The sequence below is a fragment of the Ixodes scapularis genome, unplaced genomic scaffold (assembly GCF_016920785.2).
Source record: "Ixodes scapularis isolate PalLabHiFi unplaced genomic scaffold, ASM1692078v2 PGA_scaffold13__105_contigs__length_92229423, whole genome shotgun sequence".
Taxonomy (NCBI): Eukaryota; Metazoa; Arthropoda; class Arachnida; order Ixodida; family Ixodidae; genus Ixodes; species Ixodes scapularis.
This window is the reverse complement of record NW_024609839.1, coordinates 66,853,446-66,877,276: the sequence shown is the minus strand read 5'-3', so window position 1 is coordinate 66,877,276 and position 23,831 is coordinate 66,853,446. Positions and strand designations below refer to the sequence as shown.

Below are 23,831 nucleotides of genomic sequence, written 5' to 3'. Positions count from 1 at the left end.
GTGAACGAGGGAAAACCGCCAAAATGTCCGGACCACCCACGTGTTCACTGTGCCTTCAAGTACAAACGGCCGTCTGATCGTTAAAACTGTCGTCTGCTCTTTCAAACTTGTCTTCTTTTTGTCGCCTGCTCGTTTAAACAAAAGCGTCCCGTAGATTAAACTTGCTGTATCGCCGTACGGCTGCGTCACCGCAACCAGGAGCGGCGCGTTCCAGCGCATGCCCGTGCCGGACATACGTCACCGGCGCGGGAGGTAAAAAGAGAGCGCTTGCCAATAAACCACGTTTTTCATGTCCCGGCCACCGGCGAGTCTGGTCGACGTTTCAGTGGCGACGAGGGTAAACCGATATGGCGGCACGCCCGCCGCAGTTCGACGAGACGGCAGGCACCTGGGGCACATACCGGGTCCGGTTGGAGGCGTACTTCGAGGGTCACGGTATCACGGACGCGGCGAAACGTCGCGCGTTGCTGGTGTCTTCCCTAAGTGACAACGTGGTCAGAATTCTGCAAGGCCGCTGTCAATCGGCGTCCATCAACAGCCTGTCCTACGCAGACGTGGTTGGCTACCTAGAAGAACACTACGACCCGCAAGCCAACGAGATTGCAGATAGCTACTCGTTCTTCGTGCGGAAACAGGAAGAGGGGGAGAAAGTACAAGACTTTGTGGCAGAGTTGCGGCGGCTCGCGAAGCATTGCAAGTTCGGCGACACCCTGGACCGGATGCTGCGAGACCGAATCGTCTGCGGCATACGGGATGACGAAGCGCGACGGGTTTTGCTGACGCGTAAAAAGTTGAGCCGGGAAGAGGCGGAGGAATTCGTAATCGCGTCTGAGATGGCCGATAACAACGTCAGGGCAATGGGAACGGCCCCCCAGGACTCAGCCGGCGGTATGCATTTCGTCCAAGGTCGGCGGGGTAACCGGAGGCCCCCAAGACAAGAAACCAGCGGTTCGAATCGACGCGCCTGGTGCTGGAGGTGCGACGCGAACCACTCCGAGGACGACTGCCGGCACCGCAAGACCATATGCCACAGGTGCGGCACCAAGGGACATCTGGCGAGGGTGTGCAAGTACAGTCGGCCCAGCCAGCCAGGTGCGTACGCGCTGGCGGACATCAACACCGAGGAAGAGAGTGGCGAGGAAATGCTTCACGCCCTGGTGGCTCACAGTACAGCCAACAAAGACACGACGCCGCCGATAGAGCGGGATTTGCTATGGGAAGGCAGGAAGCTGCGAATGATTCTGGATACGGGCTCCCCAGTCAGCGTAATTCCCGAGAGCGCTTTCAAAAGACACCGTAAACGGTGGCCGGCCCTGGAAACGACCCCCCTACGCTTGTCGTGCTTCCTGGGGCCGCTGCCCGTTGTCGGCAAGATCACCATGAGTGTACAGTACGGACAGACGCAGGTGCGCAGCTCGTTGATTGTGGTGAACTGCCCAGGGCCGCTGCTTTGCGGTAGGAATACGCTGCGGGCGTTTCACGACGCAGGGGCACCGCTTCTAGAAACTGGGGCACCGCTTGGGGTGAACATGGTGCAGGCCGGCGCAGAGGGGCAGGACCTACTGGAAGAATTTGCAGACGTTTTCGAAGAGAAGCTGGGGTGCTGCCAGGGCCCACGAGTAAAGCTGTACAGGAAGGAAGATGCGCGACCCCGTTTTTGTAAGGCGAGGCCGGTGCCCTACGCGCTTCGCGACAAGGTGTCGGCGGAAATCAACCGCCTGGAGAAGGACGGCGTGCTCTCGCCGGTCAGCGTGTCGGAATGGGCTACACCTGTTGTTCCGGTGGCAAAGAAAAACGGCGAGATACGACTGTGCGGGGATCTTAAGTTGACGGTAAATCCAGCTACACACCTGGAGCGATACCCCTTGCCTAAAATTGACGACATTTTTGCGGCGTTATATGGGGGGGAACTCTTCACCACGCTGGACTTACGCAACGCGTACAATCAGCTTCCTCTGGACGAAGAGGCTCGAAAGATGACTGTGCTGAACACGCACCAAGGCTTGTACTGTTACAATCGTCTGGCCTTCGGCATTGCGTCCGCACCGGCTCTGTTTCAACGGCGCATCGAGTCCCTCCTGCAAGGGCTCCCTAGGGTGCAAGTCTACTTGGATGACATCGTCATCGCAGAAAAGAAACACGACACGTCGACACTCCGGCAGGTGCTGCAGCGGCTACGGGAAAACGGCCTGAAGTTAAACCGAGCCAAGTGCCGTATCCGGGAGAAGCAAGTGTCCTTTTTGGGCCACAGAATCGATGCCCAAGGTCTTCATCCGGAGCGGACCAACCTCGAGGCAGTGACCGAAGCTCCAAGACCGACCTCGGTAAGCCAGCTCAAGTCTTTTCTTGGGTTTGTCACCTATTACGCCAAATTTTTGCCCAACTTGTCAACCACCTTGGCCCCTTTGTATAGATTATTGGCAAAAGGAGCGCAATGGCAGTGGGACGGGGATCAGGAAAGGGCTTTCCGGAAGACTAAGCAGGCTATGGCCGAAGCTAAGTTCCTGGTTCACTACAACCCCCGGCAACAGTTACGGCTAGAATGCGACGCGTCGCCAGACGGCTTGGGTGCAGTGTTGTCACATCGCATGCATGGGAAAGACTACCCCATAGCGTTCCGGTCGAGAACGCTTACGAAGGCAGAGCGTAATTATTCACAGCTCGAGAAGGAGGCGTTGGCGCTGGTTTTTGGAGTTACCAAGTTTCGAGATTATCTGTTCGGCAACCGCTTTACGCTCGTCACAGACCACAAGCCGCTGACAGCGCTGTTCCACCCTGAAAGAGCAATTCCACAAATGGCGGCGGCTAGAGTACAGCGTTGGGCGTTACTACTCGCAGCCTACCAGTACGATCTCGAGTACCGAAAGGAAACCACAATGGGAATGCAGACGCTCTTAGTCGTCTCCCGTTGCCGGCGCAGGAGGAGGGCAGCAGTGAAGTGCTCACTGAATATGTGCTGTACACGCGGGGGTGGGACGACCAACCTATGTCCGCCCAGCAGATGGCCACCCTGACTACGCGGGACAGCCTGCTTCGCCAAGTAAAAGCCTGGATTTACGCCGGATGGCCGTCGCACCTGCGCCCGGAGCAGCACCAGTTCCTACCGTACTTCAGCCGCAGGTATGAACTCACAGTGAGCCACGACCTGGTTTACTGGGGGCATCGCGTAGTTCTACCGGAAGCTGCGCGAGCGTTCATGCTGACGGAACTGCATGATACCCACCCGGGAATGACTGCGATGAAGCGTCTGGCTCGCTCCCTCTATTGGTATCCTGGTCTAGACAAAGATATCGAAAAGCTGGTAAATAACTGCTCGACATGTATACAGTGTTGGACGATGCCCGCGGCACAGGTTCCTTCCAAGTGGCCGGAGACCCACCAACGGTGGTCCCGTTTGCACTTGGATTTCGCGGGGCCACTGGAAGGGTACATGGTTCTAGTACTGGTGGACTCGGAAACAAAGTGGATTGAAGCCATACCACTCAAAACAGCTTCGGCCGAGACTACAATTGGAGTGCTCCGAGAACTGTTTGCGCGTTTCGGAGTGCCACGAACAGTGGTTTCCGATAATGGGCCGCAATTTTCAAGTGCAGCGATGGCACGATTTTTACAAGGGAACCATATACGTCATTTCACCACTGCGCCCTACCACCCTCAGTCGAACGGGTTAGCCGAACGGGCAGTACGCACGATCAAGGAGGGGCTAAAGAAGAACAGGGAAGGCTCGTTGCAAGATCGTATTTCCAGGTTCTTGTGTCGTTACAGATCTACCCCTATGAAAGAGGGCAAGTCGCCAGCCGAGTTGTTGTTAGGCTTCAGGCCCAGGACAAGGCTAACCGGCTTCTTCTCGAGGGGCGAGGAAGCGCAGCACAGCGGGGTCGAGCCGCAAGCCCCGGCCACGACACCACCGCCATTTTCGCCAGGAATGCCGGTCTGGTCACGCCAGTTCCAGCCGAGGCGGAGATGGCTACCGGGGACTGTGGTCTCCAGTGAGGGTCGGCGCATGGTCACGCTACGCACACCGGACGGCCAACAGAGACGGCACCTGGACCAGCTGCGACCTCGAGACGCTTCAGGGTCCCCGGAAGGCGCTGACAAGGCACGTCGAGTCGCCGGCCGGTCGGAGGTGGGAGCAAGGCCGCCCAGCACCGACGAAAGAGAGGTCGCCACCAACGGCGCCCGGTGATTGCAATAAAAAGCCATTGCAGGTCTCAAAAGACTTTTAAGTAGGCTGCGTACAAACAATAGATACAAAATGTTGATCATTGGCACCAGTGGCCATCACTGACAGGTTACGCCTGATTCACTTGGTCTGTTCCCGCTTCCGATTTTCAGTATCGACGTCGATTATCGCCACTACCGTCTGCACTTTTGCAGCACGAGCGACGTCACGACTGAAAGTAGCTAGAAGAATCTCATCTTTGTTTTAGCGTTCATTCTGCGGCATTCACGCGGATGAATCGCCGCACGTCAAACTATTTACGCACAGTTAGCAGCGTAACGAGCCTTAATAATTTCACTCAGGCGACTGAAGTGGTAACACATTGATTACTATGAGGACGTAGAATCGGCAATTCCAACTCAAAAAAGAGTATGCAGAGACACAGAGACGCCGACAACGTGACATTCCAATGGGCTGTTGACGCGGGACGCGGTGCTTCTTGCCGACACTCCATTGCGCATGCTTTCGAACTGTCGTCTACTCTTTCAAACGTGTCCAGTGTTGCCAGATGGTCCCAACGAAAAACCGCCAAACGGCTGGGAGGTATAGCCCAAATATAGCCAAAGCCATAAAATAAATATAGCCCAAAATAGCCAAAACTAAAAACCACGATTTTTAAGCCTTTGATTGACAATTTTTCATACGCGCAAAAAACAACACGTTAAATTCTCTTTTTCAACCCTCAGATGCGCCACGTTTTGTGTACATTAGGTCCCCTGATATATATATATATAAAAAAAAAAGCTTAAAGGGGCCCTGCAATCATATTTAAGCGTCCACCTTTTTTGAGGTTTCCACGTCTCCTGGGGTTCGGGCAAGCCAGCGGGCACGAAGAGAGTAAGTAAATATCAGTGCGTCATATTTTAACCGGACGACGCGGAAACCTCCTCCACCGACGAGGGCGACCCGCCTCGCCGAAAGCGCGCAAAATGTGACGTCTTTGGTCCTGGGCTTACTACTGGTCAGAGCCGCTCAAAGCTTCTTTTTAGTCGGAATACAAAATATAAGTGGCGCGAACCGTTTCAATTATTTAGAAAAGTAGTTTTTGTTGAGTATCTTAGATCAAAAAAGAAACGAATGCAGTTCAAAGTACGGAAACAAGAAATGACTCGCCGATATACCCGCCACCAAGCGGTGGAAAAAGCGGCGCATATCAGGCGCCGACACGGAAAGGTCCCGGATGTACGCGGCGGCGCTGCGGTCGTATACCGGCTCGAGGATCCGACCGGTTCCAAGCGTTCCCAAGGCTCTCGGCGCGGGCTTGGCTGGCGATTTAGCCCTTTGGCGGTATGGCAGCGCTAAGTGGCTCCCGTTTTGAACTGATCTTTACCCCGTGTTTGCTTTCGTTTGTGGCCAATGAAGTATCATGCCGAATCAGTATTTAATCGCGCGGCAAATGCAATGAGAGCCGCTCTGGCTGCCCGCTGCATACAGCATATATCCAGAACACGCTTCAATGGCGCCCTCTCGCGCCGTCGACTCGGAGTGCGGCAGCCGTGAGCGCTCGATGAGCTCACTACTTCTCCTCTAGTTCACGGCCACTCTCAAACAACCAAGGACGTCATGAGGGAGGTTATTTTTTGCTTGTTTTTGTAATTTAATTTGCCTATAACTTTTAAAATAAAGGGAATTTCGAGAAAAGAAAAGTTTCACTAAGTTACTACGTTCAGTGCGCTCAGGTTCGGTGCAAATTAAAAATTAGTAAAAAAGTCATTGCAGGGCCCCTTTAAGAAGGATGAAAATTTGTGAAACAATTACCCATCCTTCGTAGGTTTTCAGAAATAGAAAACATACATGGACAGCTGTATTGTGAAGCCCGGGGGCCGGGAGATATAATCATACAGTAAAAGAACAGAATGTAGAAGCAGAACACTCAGAACTGGGAGCTTCAAACTAGCACCCCCTATATCTAAGGTTCTTACCAATAACCCACCCGTCTATTTTTCTTTGTGTAGAATATGAGCGTCCCCCGTTCCGGTTCAAGCTATTTTTGATTGTGTTTCTTTTCTTAAAGTTGGCGATGCCTAAGAATTTTCGCAAAGGGCACCAAAGCTGCGTTTGGAGAGTACAGTCTACGTCCGGGTAGAAGACGCGCTACCGGACCTGTAAAAACAGTGCAATTTGTTTGTTTGATTTGCTTCACTGCGCTGTGGGAAGACCGCTTGACCTCTGCTAGCACTGCTTCTCTGCGCATTGTGAAAACTCCGAAGTTTGTACAAGTTTGAAGCCATTCTCCTTCCTTTCTCTCCTCTCGAATAGCCAAAAAAGAAAATTTTTTTTTCAAAACTGACTAGAAGGTCGAAAATTAACTAGTCGAACCTCAAAGTTCGACGTCGAACCTGAGGTTCGACAAGAGTTCGCTGCGCCCTTAGAAATAGCCCAAAAATAGCCACATAGCCAAAGGCGAAATTTTGACGCCAACTAGAAAAAAATGTAGCCCCATTTGGCTATATATAGCCCAATCTGGCAACACTGAACGTGTCGGCTTTTTGTCGACTGCTCGTTCAAACGACAGCGGCCCTTAAACCAAACGTTGACCCAGTAATTGCGATAATAAGTAAGTGCAGGCCTCAAAATACTTTTAAGTTTGAAGGCTGAATGGGTTAAGTAGGCTCAGTGTAAACAGTAGATACAAGGAGATGTTGATGTGGCCATCACCGACTTGGTTCTACTTGTGATTTTCCGGTTCTACTTGCGATTTTCAGTATCGACGTCCACCATCTCAGCTACGGTCCACGCTTTGCAGCCAGAGCGACGTCGCGACTGAAAATAGTGTGCAGAATCTCATCGTGGGAGTTGGGCTTTAGCGCCCATTCTGCGGCGTCCATGTGAAATGAATCGCCACACGTCACATTATTCACGCGAAGTTTTGCAGTGCATCGAGACGGCATCAATTTTGCTGAAGCCGCTCAAGTAGTCGGACATTGAAAGGAGGACGTAGAAACAACAATTCTATCGCAAAAAAAGAGCACGGGGACTCCCACCGACCCCGACAACATCGCATTTCAATTGTTTGTTTACGGGCGACGGCGACCTTCCGGCCCACCCTCCATCGCGCATGCGCGGCGCCGGTGGCGTACGCTAGGGACGCTTCGGTTTGTTTGTAAACCGGATTTGGTGTATACGTTACATTTCTATTTTGTTGATTAGCGCATTTAATGAGATCAAACAAAGTTTGTTCTTTGTCTATCCCATCAAATGACAACATACAAATTTGAATGCCGTGATGAAAGGGCACAAGGGGGACTAATCTGGACAATCGGGGAAATCGACGGCGAGAATTCGGGTAACTGTGATTTGTCGCCGCCAAGGCCAAGTGCGGCGTCGGCCAATCACGGCCGCCAGATTTCTCACCGACTGTTTCGTCAAGTGTCTAGAATAGGGCCCCAGAAAAAGAAAACAAACGGAAGCAAGGTTCTCCTTGTTTATATACTCCGCTTTAAAAATCTCACCTTTTGACCATCTTCATGTTTGTGATGGGCGATTCAGACAAGCTAAAAGTACTGTTACCCCCCCCCCCCCCCCCCCCCATTGCACGATTGTTTTACAACAACCTCACACGTTTCAATCTAAGAAAGTCCCTCGTTCGAACTTAACAAGTGTTGCTTCTCGATGTTGCTTTCCGAAAAACGACCAAGTGAAGAAGAGGGTAGGTCTTTTGGAATGGCAGTCTTGAAAACTACCAGTCCTTTTTCGTGAAGGTTGGATTTGCTGTTCAGTTTGAAGGTGGGGGACAAGAGGAGAGGGAATAAAGGTTTGTATCCTTTAGGTGACCAACGTTCGGGTTATAAGGGTATGGTCCATGTCTGATAACCAGTTTTTTTGTTGTTACTGTAGGTCTCTTTGTGGAGGTTCAGTGATAGCCGCAGTCGGGCTTAGATTACTGGGTGTAGTATCATTCGTAGAAGCAGAGAAAGTGGCCGAGTTTGAGACGTCCATCTTTCGGTGTCGTTTCCTTCGACTAAACGTTTTGCTTTTTCTACCAATCTGGGTCAATGAAAAAAGAGTTAATGTCCACTAACCCCCGTGCGCTTAACTGTTATCAAGCGAGAGCCCCTCAATATAAACCCTAACATGAGTAACAAAAAAGTTAACGAGACCCTGCTCTTCGGAATGATATTGCTGTTATACTTTGTTAGAATTTCCCTCCTAAGAATAAAAAAAACGTTACCTCGACTAAAAAAGAAGGAACGCAATTCCTTTTTGTTTCAGTAAAAATGTAACTAGTCCCCGCAGTTCCATCGATGCAACATGTAACGGCGGCGTTTCTTCGTTCCTCCCAAAAAGGATCCCGTTCCAGGAACGCCGTTCCTTGGAACGACGCTCTGTACAACACTGCCCCCGGGTCAGAATAAACCGACTGACACTTTCTCACGTTGCGGTACGAACCGCCATTAAAATTTTTATACGTATGGAATTTCAAATTCACACCGTAATAAAAAGTGACAAGACATCTTGATCTATGATTAAAGAAAGATAAAAATGGCGAACATACCTTTTATTTTTTTAGGGAAATAAAAAAATAAGCACATTAGCGTATTTACTAATGCCCAATCAGCCCCACACATGTGCGCAATTGAAGAGAAAGCCGGCGACATTTTTAAAGCTGCCAATCTTCCACAGCTTTAATTTATTTAAGCATAACTGAAATTATATGCTCAACAAATACTTAGTTAAACAAAAAAAAAAAAAAAACAATGGAGGGCTTTCCCGGACACCTCTCAAGGTTCAGGCACTCGTGAGACCATCTGAGCAGAAGACCGGCCCTAAACAACTAAACAACTCTGTAAACAACATTGGGCCTTCATCCACCCGTCACATTATCCCGCCACCATCGCGCACAAGCTTCACTTAAACATAGTCAGCACTGTTATAGCCTCCTCTATATTCACGAAGCCTGGCAGTTCGACGACGGAACCATACAGTGACCGGTCGCAGATTTGGAGCGCGGGGGGTCTGATAGCACAGAGCATTTCTCGTGGAACCTGGACGTCAGCGCACAGCTTTTGCATTGGCGAGGACCCGAGACATGGCTTTCAAACCCGACGACAAAGAGAGCGGTAACGCGAGGAACGCTAGAAGCACGAGCGGACATTCCATCCCTTGGGAGAAGTGTGTTTCGGCGTCTCGCCGCTGCGAGACGCCGAAACACACTTATCAAAAAAAGAAAAAAAAAAAAAAAACCTTCGTAAAAGCGCACGTTCCTATGAAACTTGTATCGCCGATTATTACACGGAGCTTGGCCTCTCATCTAATAAACATGCGGTTTAAATTCTGTTGGAGGTTTGCTGAAAATCATAACATCAATCGGTTTTGAAAGCAATAAAACTCGGGTTCAACAGGGGTCTGCATTGGGCCTGAGCCCCATCTAAAGCGACTCTCTATCGGGCCTTGGTAAGGTCAAAATTAGCTATAAACCGCACCATAATCAGGTCTAGATCGGTTCCCAATCTGGGCTAAATTGGACTAAACCGGGTCAAAATCCCGACTAAACCAAGTATAATTGGGTCTAGGTCATAGGTCTATTCGCAACTCCAACTCGGTATAGGTGGCGGCATTCGTTTTCCAATGTGGCGGTTATAGTGAGGGTCGGAGATGCGTGCCGGTACACCAGTTGCTTAACTTAGCCTGTCAGTGTGCCAGCTTCACGGAGCGACTCAAATTATTCCTGCTTATAGGCTTTTCCAGGGGCAGTCTCGAAGGAAGCTATTTACAGCGCGCGTCTCTGGTCTTGAAAGTACGTCAGCGTTGCCCGACTGCGCTGGGCTGTGGGTTTTCTCGTCAGTGGGCTGTGGCAGCCTGCGTAGGCGCTTTTCCGGACGCTGGTGGCGGCTAAATTGCCTCCTTTTATTTTTGCTTTTATGCTTTATGGCGATTATAATTTCCCGAGGTTTTTATGAAAGCATTGTAATATGGTTAAAAATAAGAACAAGCATATGAAAGCTATTTTTGGTGAGTACGTGCGCGACAGAACAAATACAAGTGGAATGCTTGTTTAATTTTCTGTTGATTTTGTTACGGCACCATACACTCAGCTGTGTCACTTTGCAAAGGTTTTAACTGTAAAAAATATTAGACCACACAGGATAGCCAAACTGCATTATTATCCCATGACCACAACATGAAATTGAACGAGTCTCATCAATCGAACAACATATATTGTCCGTATCCCACGGTGCCGTGTTATCCGTACAGGGTTTGAGAAAGGTCTCCAAACGCACAGCATATCCCATATACAGTGTCGGCGAGAGTCACTTCTCGACGATCGGACGGAATCCGGCTTGTTTTGGGGTACGTTTTAGAAATAGTTTTTTTTTGTTTTTTTTTTAATGGCACCAAGGCAATTGAGCGAACTTTACCTTGGACCCGACCAGTTATCAGCTATTTTTCGCTAAGACCGGGAACATAGCTGGGAAGGCTTTTCTGTAAACCCCCAGCGGAAATAATCATCGAAGAACATGGAACACCCCGCGTCGAGGGCTGCTTGAAGTTAGCTTTCTTGGTTCGTTTTCTGCGAAGGCCGAGCACGCTACGAGCCCTGGTATTCTCTGGTTCTCACAGTGGAAGATAACACAGAAAGTGTAAGCATCTAGACCAGGAAAATAAAGTAAAAACTCTCGAGAAACGCCGGAGACTCGGAGTGCACAATGCACATCGGGAGTCGCGCTGACCGGGTTTCAACAACTCAGGAGGGGGGGGGGGGGGGGGGGGGGGGAGGGGGGGAGAAATTTATGGTTGACTGGGGTTGCTCGAGTCGCAAAACGGTGGCGACCAGAGAACTGTTTTTGCAAAGGTCTATATAAGGAAGCTAGAATTCTATGAGCGCAGGACATACCTTTATCCTGAAAATAAAAACGGTGTTTAACATAATATTTACGCCAGGAGGCACGTTCTAATTCAGAAACGAAACTGAAGCTAACCTCTATTTTCAACTTAATTTCTAGGTATAGGTGTTATTTTTTTATTGTCTCATCACTCAAGATGCCGCAGCGTAATTATTGAGCTAAATAAATTGTTCGCGGAAACTGTATTTGCGACATACGCGTCCGATCCCGGCACTTCAAAATATCTTGGAGAGTTCAATGTCCCTATAAAGACGGGGGTTTTCATGCATCTTAGAGGGAACATAGAATATTTTATTTCTTGAAAAAAATCAGTGCTGATATCTGTGTATTCTTGCTGTCCGTTCTCGTCGAGATAATTGTCAAATGAAATAATAAACTGCAGGCCTTTCAATGGGGTTAGGAGATATTTAGATGATTAATTGCTTTAACCTTATTCCCAGCACAAGAATAACAGAATCAATCCAAATTTTACAAAATGTCGTCCCGGGTGATGAGTTCAGAATATTTTCACAAAACGCATGAATTAAGAAACACTGTTCTGACTACAAAAGCAGAAAGACAGAATTCGTGTCATACAGTTGAAGCGTGTGTATTTTTTAAAGGAACACGTGACGCATAGGACTTTATATTTCATCCAGTGTTTGACTGTTTGTCTTCTTGATGTCAGAGTTTTCCATACTCCAAAAACAAATACAAGATTATACCTTTCTGGAAAGACTATTTGTAGTTTTGTGGTCACGGCGTTTAAAAGGGGCCTACATGGCCGCAATTTGTATGATAATAATAATAATACAATTAAGATATCTTATTTACGTAGTTTTTCAACCTCTAATGTAATTCGTTGCTTACGATATAATTTCAAACGCGCGAACAAATACGGAAACCAAAAGCGTACAAATTATCATCACTGGTGCCAATTGCAGCATTTTTAATTAACAAGTTATAAAATAAAAATAGACTAAAATAAATGAAAATTGTCTAGCTAATCTGAGAAATCCATGTAAAATGGGTAAAGCACATGGTGCCAGAAATCGGCAAAAAAAGTTGTTTTGTTTTTTATTTACCCATTGTTCCATAACATTTAGCTTATTTAATTCTTACGCGCCGCCATTTTGCCAATCTCAGCCTTTCCAGTTCGAAGGAACGCCTGCCCGCTTGCTCGTCTGCTCGCTGCAGAGCGTTTCGTTGACACTGGAAACCAATGAGACAGTAGTGAGTTTTAGTACTGCGGATACGAGCGAACGCAACCACACTTGCTTTTGCGTTAGCCTTGCGTGCTCCACACAGCGCGTGCGCGGAGCCCATAACTGGGGTCTTGATTTGGAGCATGGCGGCGGCGCGCATGCGTAGCGTGTAGCAAGCAACTCTAACGCAAACGTACCGCGCTTGCGTTTTCTTTTATACTTAATACTAAACCTCTCTTATGAGATACAATCTTATACCGGCAGCAGCACTACATTGGTACAGTGAAGGGTGTTGTTTGCATTCGGAAATGGCATTTCCCGAGCCATGATCGCGGGTAGTTCCGCCGTGCCCACTGAGCAGGGGAACCGGGGGACCCTCACTAGAGGGCTTTCCGCTTCCGCCGCAGGAGGGCGAGCAACAAGCTGGAGACGCAAATCGGGTCATCTGGTGAAGCTCGCTACGAAAAGATGTATAAATGTATTTTCCACGAAAAATGCAACGCGAGTCGCACATTGTTGAAGACATTCTCTCTTGCTCAATGAAAATTTATTTACCACGAGGATTAAAGCTGTAGAATACTGAGGAGGAAGTGAGGCCCAGCTGCGCTGAAAGAGCTTTAAATCAATGTACGACTTTACACTTCGCCCTAATTCATGAACCCAATTCATATTTTCGCCGCGGTACAGGGGTTTGCGTTGATTGAAGCCCCGGAAACTCGTGAAAGTTCTGATTATTTATTAGTAATCTATAAAACACAAAACGAGGGGCAGCCCTTGATACGTACCTCATTCAACATAGGCTTAGAAAGTCAGTTTTCCTGTCCGTAATGAATTATTCCGTAACTGTGTAATTTTACTTTTGCTTTACAGCCTTTGTCGGGATGCCCCCAGCATTCCCGCGAATTCGGGGAAAACTCTGAAGCGGGTAAACACCGTGAATGGCAAGAATGCGAGCCCCGCCAGTCTTTACTTTCGTAATAATTTATTCAAAATTAATCGAAAGCAAAAGGAGGCATAGCTCCGGGCTGTTACCTTGTTATGTTCATTCATTGAGTTCGACAGAACGCATACTAAATTGTTGCTCACAAAGAAGTATTTATTCCACATCGACCCCGATGAAGGGGGCTGTTTAGGATGGATGCATTAAATTTAGCAATCTAGCATAAAACTCTATCGACAAAACGATGCAACTCCTGGAGGGTTCAAATTCATATAGGCTGGTGGACCTTAAACACGGCTTACAAGGGCGCCAAAACCTCTGCGGTAGGTTCGAATAGCAAAGACGCCAAGGCTTTTTGTTTGCGCCCTGGCAACTGTACTTGTATTGACGCGAGTAAATCGATTGATAGGCTGATCGGTTGATTGAATGATTGATTGATTGAATTATTGAATTATATTGATTCATCGACTGATTTAAAGGAAGGCGAAGAGGGGAGGGAGGAGGAGCAAGTGACGTTGTAAAATTCTGCCCTCACTTCAAATAAGTATGAAAGTGACTTGTGGTTAGTTATTTTCGGTTATTCTCGGGAAAGTGTCTAACGACAAAAATATTCTTGAATATTTATCACTTAACAAATTTGTTTAAATATAATATGTGACGTGTAGTTTACCAAGGAAATGTTTTTGGTCTGAGTTCCGTGCTACACCCTAAACAAAACAGACAGTAATTCTGCAGAATTCGTCGCTATATTTGATCCTTTCTATGAATGAAAGCCGAGACATTTGGTAATTCTCTGATTATGCATTCCCAAACTAACAGAAAGCAAGAAATATATCCCGACTTTTACGTTTTCATTAATTACATATAAATGGTTTCCCGCACCGTATGAAAGGTGCGGTTGTTTTATATTTCTAACCGGAAGAGCTTAATCCAGTTGTGCTTCTTTTTGCCGATATGGACCCTCTCAACTAATGCGACTTTAAAGTAGTCATTAATGTTGCGAAATACCATTAACTTTGAGAACGTACAATTCATCTACGTACATTTCTTTCAGATCACGTTGGAACACGTTTCATTGGGACCCTCTTTAGAACCTGGTTGCTCATTCTTGAGTAATATATATTCATTAAATATTAAACTATGACACCCATTTTGGAAGGTTTCACGTGGAATCATTATGGTACTTACTATTTTTTATATATATTTAGAATATTTCTGACGGCCCTCCAAGAGGAGGGTATTACATGGGGGGAGAGGGCGGGAGGGGGTTACATAGGTATACAGAAAATAAGCAATGTCAGAAGGACTGAAAAAAAAATTAACAAGAATACACGAAAACTATTAACACGAGATATAAGTAAGATACAATTAAGTGAACAAGACAAAAAGTTAATTAAAACAACCATATGTTATTGTTAGTGCACATGAGTTTTTTGAAAATTTGTTAGTTCATTCTCCGTGGCTATGGGTGCTGGCAGGATATTTCGACTGCCTATTTTTTGCGGTATATATGATTGCGTATGAAGAGATGAGTGGCATGTGATACACTTGGTTATATAAGAGTGATTCCCGCGTGAAAAAATGATGTGAGGCGAGTGAAAGTATTCATCGTGAAGCGAGCCATGATGATAAAGCTTATGCAACAGTGGCAGGTCAGCAAGTTTCCGCCGATAAGATAAGACTCGGAATTGGGCACGATTTGTTTCAATTCTGTTACACTTAAAAACGATAAACAATCTAAAAAAAAATCAACGAACAGCACGGTTTTCCAAGAATTCACTGTTATTTATTATTATTTTATTTAAATACCTTAAGGACCCCCATAGGGGGTACTACATAACGGGTGGCATACAACACACATCAACAAAAGAAGGGTACAATGTCACAAAAGCAAATTTGGATGTGAAATAAAACAAAAATCGTCAAGAAGTATGTAAACACACACACACAAAAAAAAACACGAAATATACATAGAATGCGATTGCACGTTATAATTCTTTAAATTCTAATGAGTCATCAGTAGAAATGTTCTGGGAGAGCCCGTTCCAATCAAAGGCTGTATGTGACAAAAATGAGTTCTGCAATAGGGAACCTGCAATGCTGTTTGGTTTGGCGCCATCTAGCGACTGAAGCAAGAAATATTGGGTACCCCTGGGAGTAGCGGCTGCCTTGTTCAAACGTGAGCTTTTGCTCTGGTGGCGCCGCTTAGCCTAGTGTCGGAAGCAAGAAATACTGGGTATCCCAGAAAGCCGTGATCGTGTAACGTGCCAGCAGAGTGGAAGCTACGGCCCTGGCGGGCCAATCGGAACGTGATTGCGTATCACCGGAGCGCTCCTCAACTCCGAAGAGGTATCAGTCTTTTCGCTGCGTCATGTTCCAATATGTGTGCGTTGCGCTCGTATACGTCGCGCATTTCGAAGCCTTCGGTACGCAATGTGAGCTTATCGTTCACCCTTTGCCAAGCATCAGCGAGACAGTGTATAACCGTGCGCTCTCACCCTGCTGGCGCCGCCTGGCCGTTGCCGGCTGGCTATGTGGTGGTTCTTGCCTTTGGAGGCTGTACATCGAGATTGTGACCCGTGCGACGGTTGCGGCGTACAGAAAGAACGATTTATGATGATCGGAGGAACGGGCTGAAAAAAAATTGTAAAAAAGAGATAATCTAGCTAAATGGCGGCGTTCATAGAGGAGGAGGAGGAGGTTGGCACGGGTTCGAAAATATGTGACGCTAGTAGAAGAATAATAATCTGAGAAAATACAACGTAATGCTCGACGCTGAATTGATTCGATGTTATTGATGACGTAGGCTTGGTGCGAATCCCAGATAGCAGATGCGTATTCTAGTTTAGGGCGGATAAGGAATGAGTAAGCAAGTTGTTTTACGTGAGGAGGGGCCAGTTTCAAGTTGCGTTTCAAAAAAACCGAGAGAGTGATCAGCAGAGGATATGGTGTGACTGATATGAGTGGCCCAGGAAAGATCGGATATAAGATGAACTCCGAGATACTTGTAGGAAGTCGTTTTTTTTTTTTTTTCGAAGGAAACATTGTTAAGGGATTTAAAAAGGATAGAAGGTTTGGTGCGACGTATAAAAGACACAAGCTTGCACTTATGGACTTTGAGAGACATCTGTCGTGTTTTGCACCATGCTTGGACGCGGTTGGGGTCACCTTGGATGACTAGGTGATCTGATGGGTTAGTCACTTGGCGATAGATGACATAGTCGTCAGCGGAAAGACGGACATGCGATGTTATTGATATAGGCATGTAATTAATGTAAATTAAAAATAAAAGGGGTCAGAGGACTGATACTTGAGGAACCCCTGAACTGACTGGAGCAAGAGGAGATGATGACTGGCTAGCGGTAACAAGTTGCTGTCTGTTAGTTAAAAAGTGAATAATCCAGTTTAGAATCGAGGAATCTAAGTTGAGTTTAGAAAGCTTGTATTTGGAGTCGTCTATGAGGAACCTTATCAAATGCTTTCGCTAAATCCAGGAAGATAGCGTCAGTTTGAATGTTTGAATCAAAGTTAACATGTATGTCATGAGTAAACGATGCGAGTTTCACATGAAAAATCTTTTCGAAAGCAGTGCTGGGATGGTTTGATGAAACAGTTGTCTGACAGAAATTGAATGACGTTGGCGTAGATAATATGCTGCATTAGTTTGCATGAGACGCTTGTTAGGGAGATGGGTCGATAGTTAAATGGGGAGTATTTGGCGCCATTTTTGAAAATCTGGACAATCTTTACCACTTTCCAGTCATCAGACAGAAGACTACTTGGAAGAGATTGTGAAAACATTTTAGCTAATATAACGCTAACCAAGTCTTTCATGTTTTCTTTTTAGAATTTTTGCATTTACGTTATCTATGCTTGCTGATGAAGATATTTTACGGTTATCAATGAGTTTAGCGATGCCTGCGGGTTCAAATACAAATCGAGACATGGGTGTAGAAATTGCGGAAAGAGGAGAAGAGGGCTCGCTATTCCCTTGTGTAAATATGGAACAAAAAGCATCATTCAGTAATTCGGCACATTAGTCATCCTAAATGTGCCGAATGATGTTGGCCTGCTCAGGATCACAAACACCAGAAGCATATTCAATTTTGTGGCGTACTATTGTGATGTAAGCAAGTTTTCTTAAAAAAGCACTAACATCAACCAAATTTCTTTTTGTCAGGCAATCAATCTATTATGCTGTCAGAAGTCTACCCAATTAATATTTTGCTACATTGTCACGTGTTTTTATATAAAAGAAAAGAATAAACATAACTGCTCGAAACCAAAACTTGACTGTGGAAAAGGAAGAAATATAGCGGAGGAGAAAGATACAGAAAGTCACGTGGCTGTGCAACTTTTTTTTTTTTTGAGTCAACGTATTTACAACTTTTTAGAAGCCACAAAAAACGGGAATCATATTTTTGTAAATCTTTAGTATTAAGTGTGGGTCTTCGATGATTCGCGACTTTGATTATCTTTGGTGGCTGTATCTAAACCATAAAAAACGGCGCGTGACCAGAGATAAGAGAGTGAGCGCGACTCAAACTGGCCAATTCTCTATCGGCGGTTTTCGGGCGGAAGGAAGACACTTGGGAGTCGCAGATTGTGTTCTGCGTAGTTGGGCTCTCATTTGTCATGTACGAATAAAAACATTGGAGAGCATAAATACCCTGTCAGTGTCCCTGCAAGTGAGCAGAAGCCTGTTTAAGGCTGTGCCGGATGAGTCCACGTCAACAATTAGCAGATGAAAAAGTGAGATTAATGCAGTAGTGCCATTTTAAATCAGGCTGAAAATTAATACCTAGGTACTTGTAGGTAAAAGAGACTTCCACCACATTGTTATTTAGAAGATGTGAGGCTATAATTGAAGATGAGCAATGTTTTGGAGAGGTGTAGTGTCAATATTTAGGTTGAACACCATGCGGTTATTGTGTCAAGGCAGTGTGGTGCACGTTCCTCCAAAGCAGAAACGAAAGCTTGTTACTTGTTCGTTCTCAATTTTGTAACAAATTCCCGTAACAAGTTCCAGTAGTTCGAAAGGAACGTGTTCCCGTTATTTTTCTGAGATTTGAAAGTGACGTTATAATAACGTTACGTTACGTAAATAAATAAAGGAGGAAAGTAAAAAAATCCACATCGAAGTACGTCTCAAGTCGCCATGATCACATTTGTTCCAGTTTTTGGTTTTCGACTGTCTCTCGGACACTTCACTATATCTTCAAGTCAGAGGTTGCAGTTGTTAATAGTAAAAAGCTTAGATGTCCGCCAAATTCGAGTAAAATTGCAGATAAATAGACAAAAACAAAAAAAGGAATGCGGTTCCTTTTGCAGCTTTATCGAAAGCATAACGCGTTCTCGTTCCAGTTTCATGGACGCAAAATCGAACGGCGGCGTTCCTACGTCTCTTCTAAAAGGCACGCGTTACAGGAACGTCGTTTCATTAAACGCCGTTTCGTACAACACTGCGTCAAGGTTCAACTCAAGAGCTGGGCTATGGGTGTTACTAGAAATGTTATGATAAATGGCGCAGTCATCTGCAAACAGTCGAACTAGGGAAGAAACACAGGTAGGTAAGTCGTAATATACATAAGAAAATTAAGCTACCCTGGGGAACTCCTGACGTCACATGGACAGAGGAAGAGTTCAAACTATTAGCGGAAGTTAATTGAAGTCTAGATGTATCTTTTAGCCATGCGAGAACATGTGGGTGGATACTAAGTATGCCAAGTTTTAGCAGAAGCCTGTTTTGCTATTTGAACACAGTGTTATGGTCCTCTAGGTCGTTTATGACTTCAGAATGTATAACGCGTTCCAGGAGCTTACAAATGGTGCTGCTTAGTGAGATGGCTCAATTGTTTAGAGGGAAGGAGAGATCACCGGGTTTAACGATGGGTACTACTTTATCTATACGCCAGTCTTGCAGGATTGAACGAGTTGATTATGATCGTAACAAAATGACTCTTACAATCCCAAATATATCTTGAGATGTATTTCTAAGTATCGTCTTCTTGAAACCAACGTGATCCGAGATAGAAGAAATTTTGCGTGTATTTAGTAAAGAAAAAATTACCGGAATATTCATTGCTGGATTCTTCAAGAATGCGGTAGCATGAACCTTAAAAACGCTAAGCAGGCCCCTTTGGGAAAGGCTAACGCTGACCCCTTCACTTTTTCTTTTGGCTTTCTTTTTTGTTTCCTCTATTTTTTGCGGCCTCTTTTTGGCCTCGTTACAGGGTACGTCAGCATTGACGTTTCCTAAAGCGGGACGTGTGTGGCGTTTCCCAAGGGTAAGGCTAAGAGGATTCCCCAAGAATCCACTAATGGATCTTCCTGTGTCTTTTTTTCTGCCCTTTTCTGTACTCTGCCTGTTGGATTACGTTGATGCCCATGGATACGGTAATCAATATCACTCGAGGAAAGAACCGCATTCATACCACTCATGGAATAACCGCATCCATATCATTCATGGAGTGAACCGCATTCATTGTTCTACACACACACATCACATCCCACGCATCGCTACTACTGAAACCCAGAGTGAAGAACAACCGGCGACAGCAGATCGGCAACTGTGCTCGTCCGCATTCCACCGCGCCGCGCCGCAACATCTCCTAGATAACAAAGCCGTAGTGCTGAATTATATGGATTCGTCAGAGAAGGCCAACGCCGGACGCAAGTTGGACAAGCCGATTGCGTCGACGTTCGGCTCAAACTTGATTCGAAGCCGAGCGCCGACGCAGAACTCGTTTACAATCTATGTCCAGCGTTGGCTTTTTCTGATAGATCTATATAATTCAGCGCTACGCCTTTGTTATCTAGGAGATGTTGCGCGGCGCCTCCTCCACTCTGGCTTGGCGCCAGCTGCGCGCGTGACTTTGCCGAAATTGAAAGGTCTCGTTTTGACGAAAACCCGGCGGTGTCTGTAAGTTTGACAGCGCCGGGGAGAGAGAGAGAGTTTGACGCGTGCTCACGCCAGAGCTTCGGACCAATGGGAGCGTCACACGCGACAACGGGCAAACGAAAGACACCGCCGTGTTTTCGTCAAAATGAGCGTTCTAATCCTAACGCATTAAAAATTCCAGCCTCTTCAATGACTTTCTCATGCAAGAAAATGTCAGAAAAAGTACCTAAATTTGGAGTAGAAGTAATTCCCTCCCAAGTCCATAGAGATGACAAAAAAAAAAATTTACGAGCTCAGCGCACTTCGACTTGAGAACCATAAAGCCGTTAGTGTTGGTGAGAGCTAATTCAGGATTAGTACTTAGGTTGACTCCAAGCCAAAATCAACGAGGGTTTGTTACTAGTATGGATGACAAATCCATACTAGTAACTACTAGTGAACTTGTACTTATACTCATACTAGTAAGCTTGTTCTCGTCAACCCGTTTAAAAAGCTTTTTTTTTTTTTAAGCTGTCGAAGATTGTTAAACCACGCTGCACGGCTCTTGCATTTCATGGATACGACAGAAAGAGACCTCTTGAATATATTAGTCACAGTATTTTAAAACACAATCCCATTTTCTTCAAGTGAGTGTGACGAATACTCATTCGAAAAATGTTCTGATAAAAAGTGATAAGCCAGCATTGAGGCCGCCAAAATTATCTCCGCTGTAACATTTATCTTCTTACCAGTAGTCACTTTGCAAATCGAAAGGACAAAGCGACCGACAACAACGTCATGATCGGAAAGTCCGTATATATAAATCACGTCAGAACAAGCTCCAGGATCGTTTGTCAAAATTAAATTAAGAATGGCTGGCAGAAGTGAGAGAGGACCGTGTGGGTTGAGTAATGAGTTGAGGTAATGAGTAGTCACGACTAAACAGAGGCATGCGCCTCTGAATCACTGTTCGCAACAGATAGCGTAGTCCAATTCATGCCTGGAAAGATAAAATCACCAAATACAATTATCGCAATGTTGGAAAAACGCGTAAACATTTCACTCACAATTCGCTGGAATTCGTACGCGATTGTATCGTTCACACCAGGAGAACGGTTAGAATCGCAAACGATGACGTCACTACAGCCCCCCACTTCAAGGACACAAATGCGCATTCTAGAGAAGAACTAACATTGATCTGTATAGCAAGGAGCTCTCTACGAATCGCAAAGAGCACACCACCACCTCCTCGATATACTGTCTATCACAACGAAAAAAAAAATAATCTGAGGTACTCACAGAAATGTTGTTATCGGGAACGGTGTCGTTCAGCCATGTCTCAGTCAGCACGATTGATGACGAAGAGCAAGAATCGATCAACGAGGAAAGAGCAACACTTTTTATATTCGTGTACCCAATAATAATAAAAAAATATATGAATAGTTCCACATACATCTGTGCTCTCGCATTATGTTTACTTGTTAAAAGTATGCTAAACACTAGATTTCCGTCGTATATGTCTACGAGCCTAATATTATGATCCTATGCTTTATAAGAAAATATTAGGCTAATAAACAGACTTAGGCATTTTAATAAAAAAAGAAGCTTAGTAATACTTTCTAGGAGTAAGCTGATTTAGTGATTCTAAGCGACGTCCGATACTTTTCAAAAAACGTAATTTTATTTTATAAACGAGAAAGTTATTTACTTAGAATTAGTTAATAAACCGATTATACCGAACGTCGTGAATTATTTTCTAAGATATGCCCTTCGAAAGATACCTATGCAACATTAACCTTATAAAATGTTTCGTTCTTTTTTTGTGTGTGTGATGTTTATTTAGCGGGAACGATATGGCTAGCATTTCGGGGATCACATATTGAGGTGTCGGATTGACAGTGAATGTGGTACGCAACCCAGACACTGGTACGTTACCCTCGACCACAACATCGGGTTAAAGAAACAAATTCCCCACAATATGTTTTCTTTAGAGCCATTGCTAGCCACAGAGGATTTAACCCTTTCCCTACCATGGACGAACTGGGCTAGTCCACGTGTTTCTGGTGAGCTTTGCCGTGGATAGATGGCGCTTCACGGAAAATAAACGCCTGGTAAAGTTTTGAATTTGGCACAAAAATTGTTCCAACGCAGACGACAGGGGATTTAAAAATGGCGGCATCAAATTGTGGTCGCTGAGTTCGTAGTGACGGTCTTGCCTCAAAATTTGGGCGAAAACGAATATATTGTGACGTCTCTTCAGATTCAGATGACGAGGAAATGAATCTTGTATCGAACAGCGAAAGCGATGCAACTGAGTTATTGGATTTTAGCTCAGACGACTCCGATTTCGATGAGGACATCGTGTCGGCGTGTCGGCGTTGGACTGGAATCAATGTTGAAAATCCCCATCCAGCCCTTCCACGTTTTGCGTTCACTTTGCGTGCAAGGTGATGTGAACTGTCTGCAGTACTGCTACGCCATTCCTGAACGTCCATGTACAAGGTGACATTAACTGTCTGCGGCAATGCAGTGAAGCGGAACTTTAGTCCCTTTTTCTTTTGCAGTCTGTTCATATATTTCTCCTATAATAAATATTTTGGCATTTGTTTTTGGCTTTTGTATTGCATATTAAATTTATAGGGCACATTAAAAATTCGGTATTTTCATGTTTTTTTTTATTCAATAAGTTTACGGTAGGCAAAGGGTTAATACCATTAGATTTTTTTTTTCCCATTGATGTCAGTTGGAAAGAAAATCTTCGACATGAGAGATAACATGTGAAAACAAAATTAAGAAGAATGATGGGATGAAATGTCGTAATCAACTTAACGTACTCGGACGTCCTCGTCTTTAAAATGTGATTACGCCATGTTTACGTAATCAGCGAACACCGGCGGATCGCAGGACACTATCCATATTAGGGGAAGGGAGGGTTTCAAGTGCACACACAATTATGTCGTGGATTTTGTAAAAGAAAAAAAAGCGAACGCGTATTCTAGGCTCCATAAAGGGTCGTTACTCGACGATGAACGGACGTTCATTAGCGAAATGAAAACTAGGATATGTCGCGCAAGCAGTGACCCCGGGACATAAAGTGTTATTCTAGTAACATTGGTATATACCTTGACACTTTAGTTACACGATTCATTCTGAACTCCGGATTTAGCGTCGAATATAATAGGAGGCAGAATGTCCTTCCTTTCGCGGTCCAGCGAACTGAAGTCCTCCGAAGAGTTGTCGTAGTTCGCTGGACTTAAAAGCGGCCTAGTACGAGGAATACGTAATCCAAAATGTACAAGGACGTGGCTCGTCCTCGAGCCTTCATTAGATTTGGAGCGTGAAGGGCCAGTTTGCAAGAGGAATTTTAGTGTCACGTGAATGGCTGGATGGCTCCTTGGGAACAAATGACTAAAGGTACCTAGCGTTGGGCGGCGGAGAAAAGCTCACCGGAGAAAAGCTCACCGGACAAAAGCTCACCGCAAAACCGGCAGATTATTTTTCTTTTAGCTTAGGCGGATTGTCCGTCACACGAGGCAATTTAACACATTTAGACTTTGTAGCTTCATTAAAAATAATTGTCCTTTTTTTTGTAATATTCTTGAAGTTCAAATGGCATATGTGCTCATTCCTCAAAAACTAGTAATCACCCATTCCGCATATTATTGACGCCGCAAGTATATTATCAGATCGTCGGAGGCCCCCATAACAGACAACAATGTACAGCTTGACAATGTGCCGTCGATGGCTCTGTCAGATAAAG

The 23,831-nt window shown here is 45.5% G+C and overlaps 1 protein-coding gene across 1 annotated transcript in view; it reads left to right on the top strand.

Annotated features, from left to right (window-relative positions):
• The first annotated feature begins 962 nt into the window (after nt 1-962).
• The window catches only part of LOC120849419 (uncharacterized protein K02A2.6-like), a 122,326-nt gene continuing 99,457 nt past the window's right edge, over nt 963-23,831 (top strand). The window contains exon 1 of the mRNA XM_042289663.1: nt 963-1,812. Coding sequence (XP_042145597.1) covers nt 1,143-1,812 — 670 coding nt within the window. The 5' untranslated portion in view covers nt 963-1,142. The remainder of the gene's footprint in view (nt 1,813-23,831) is intronic.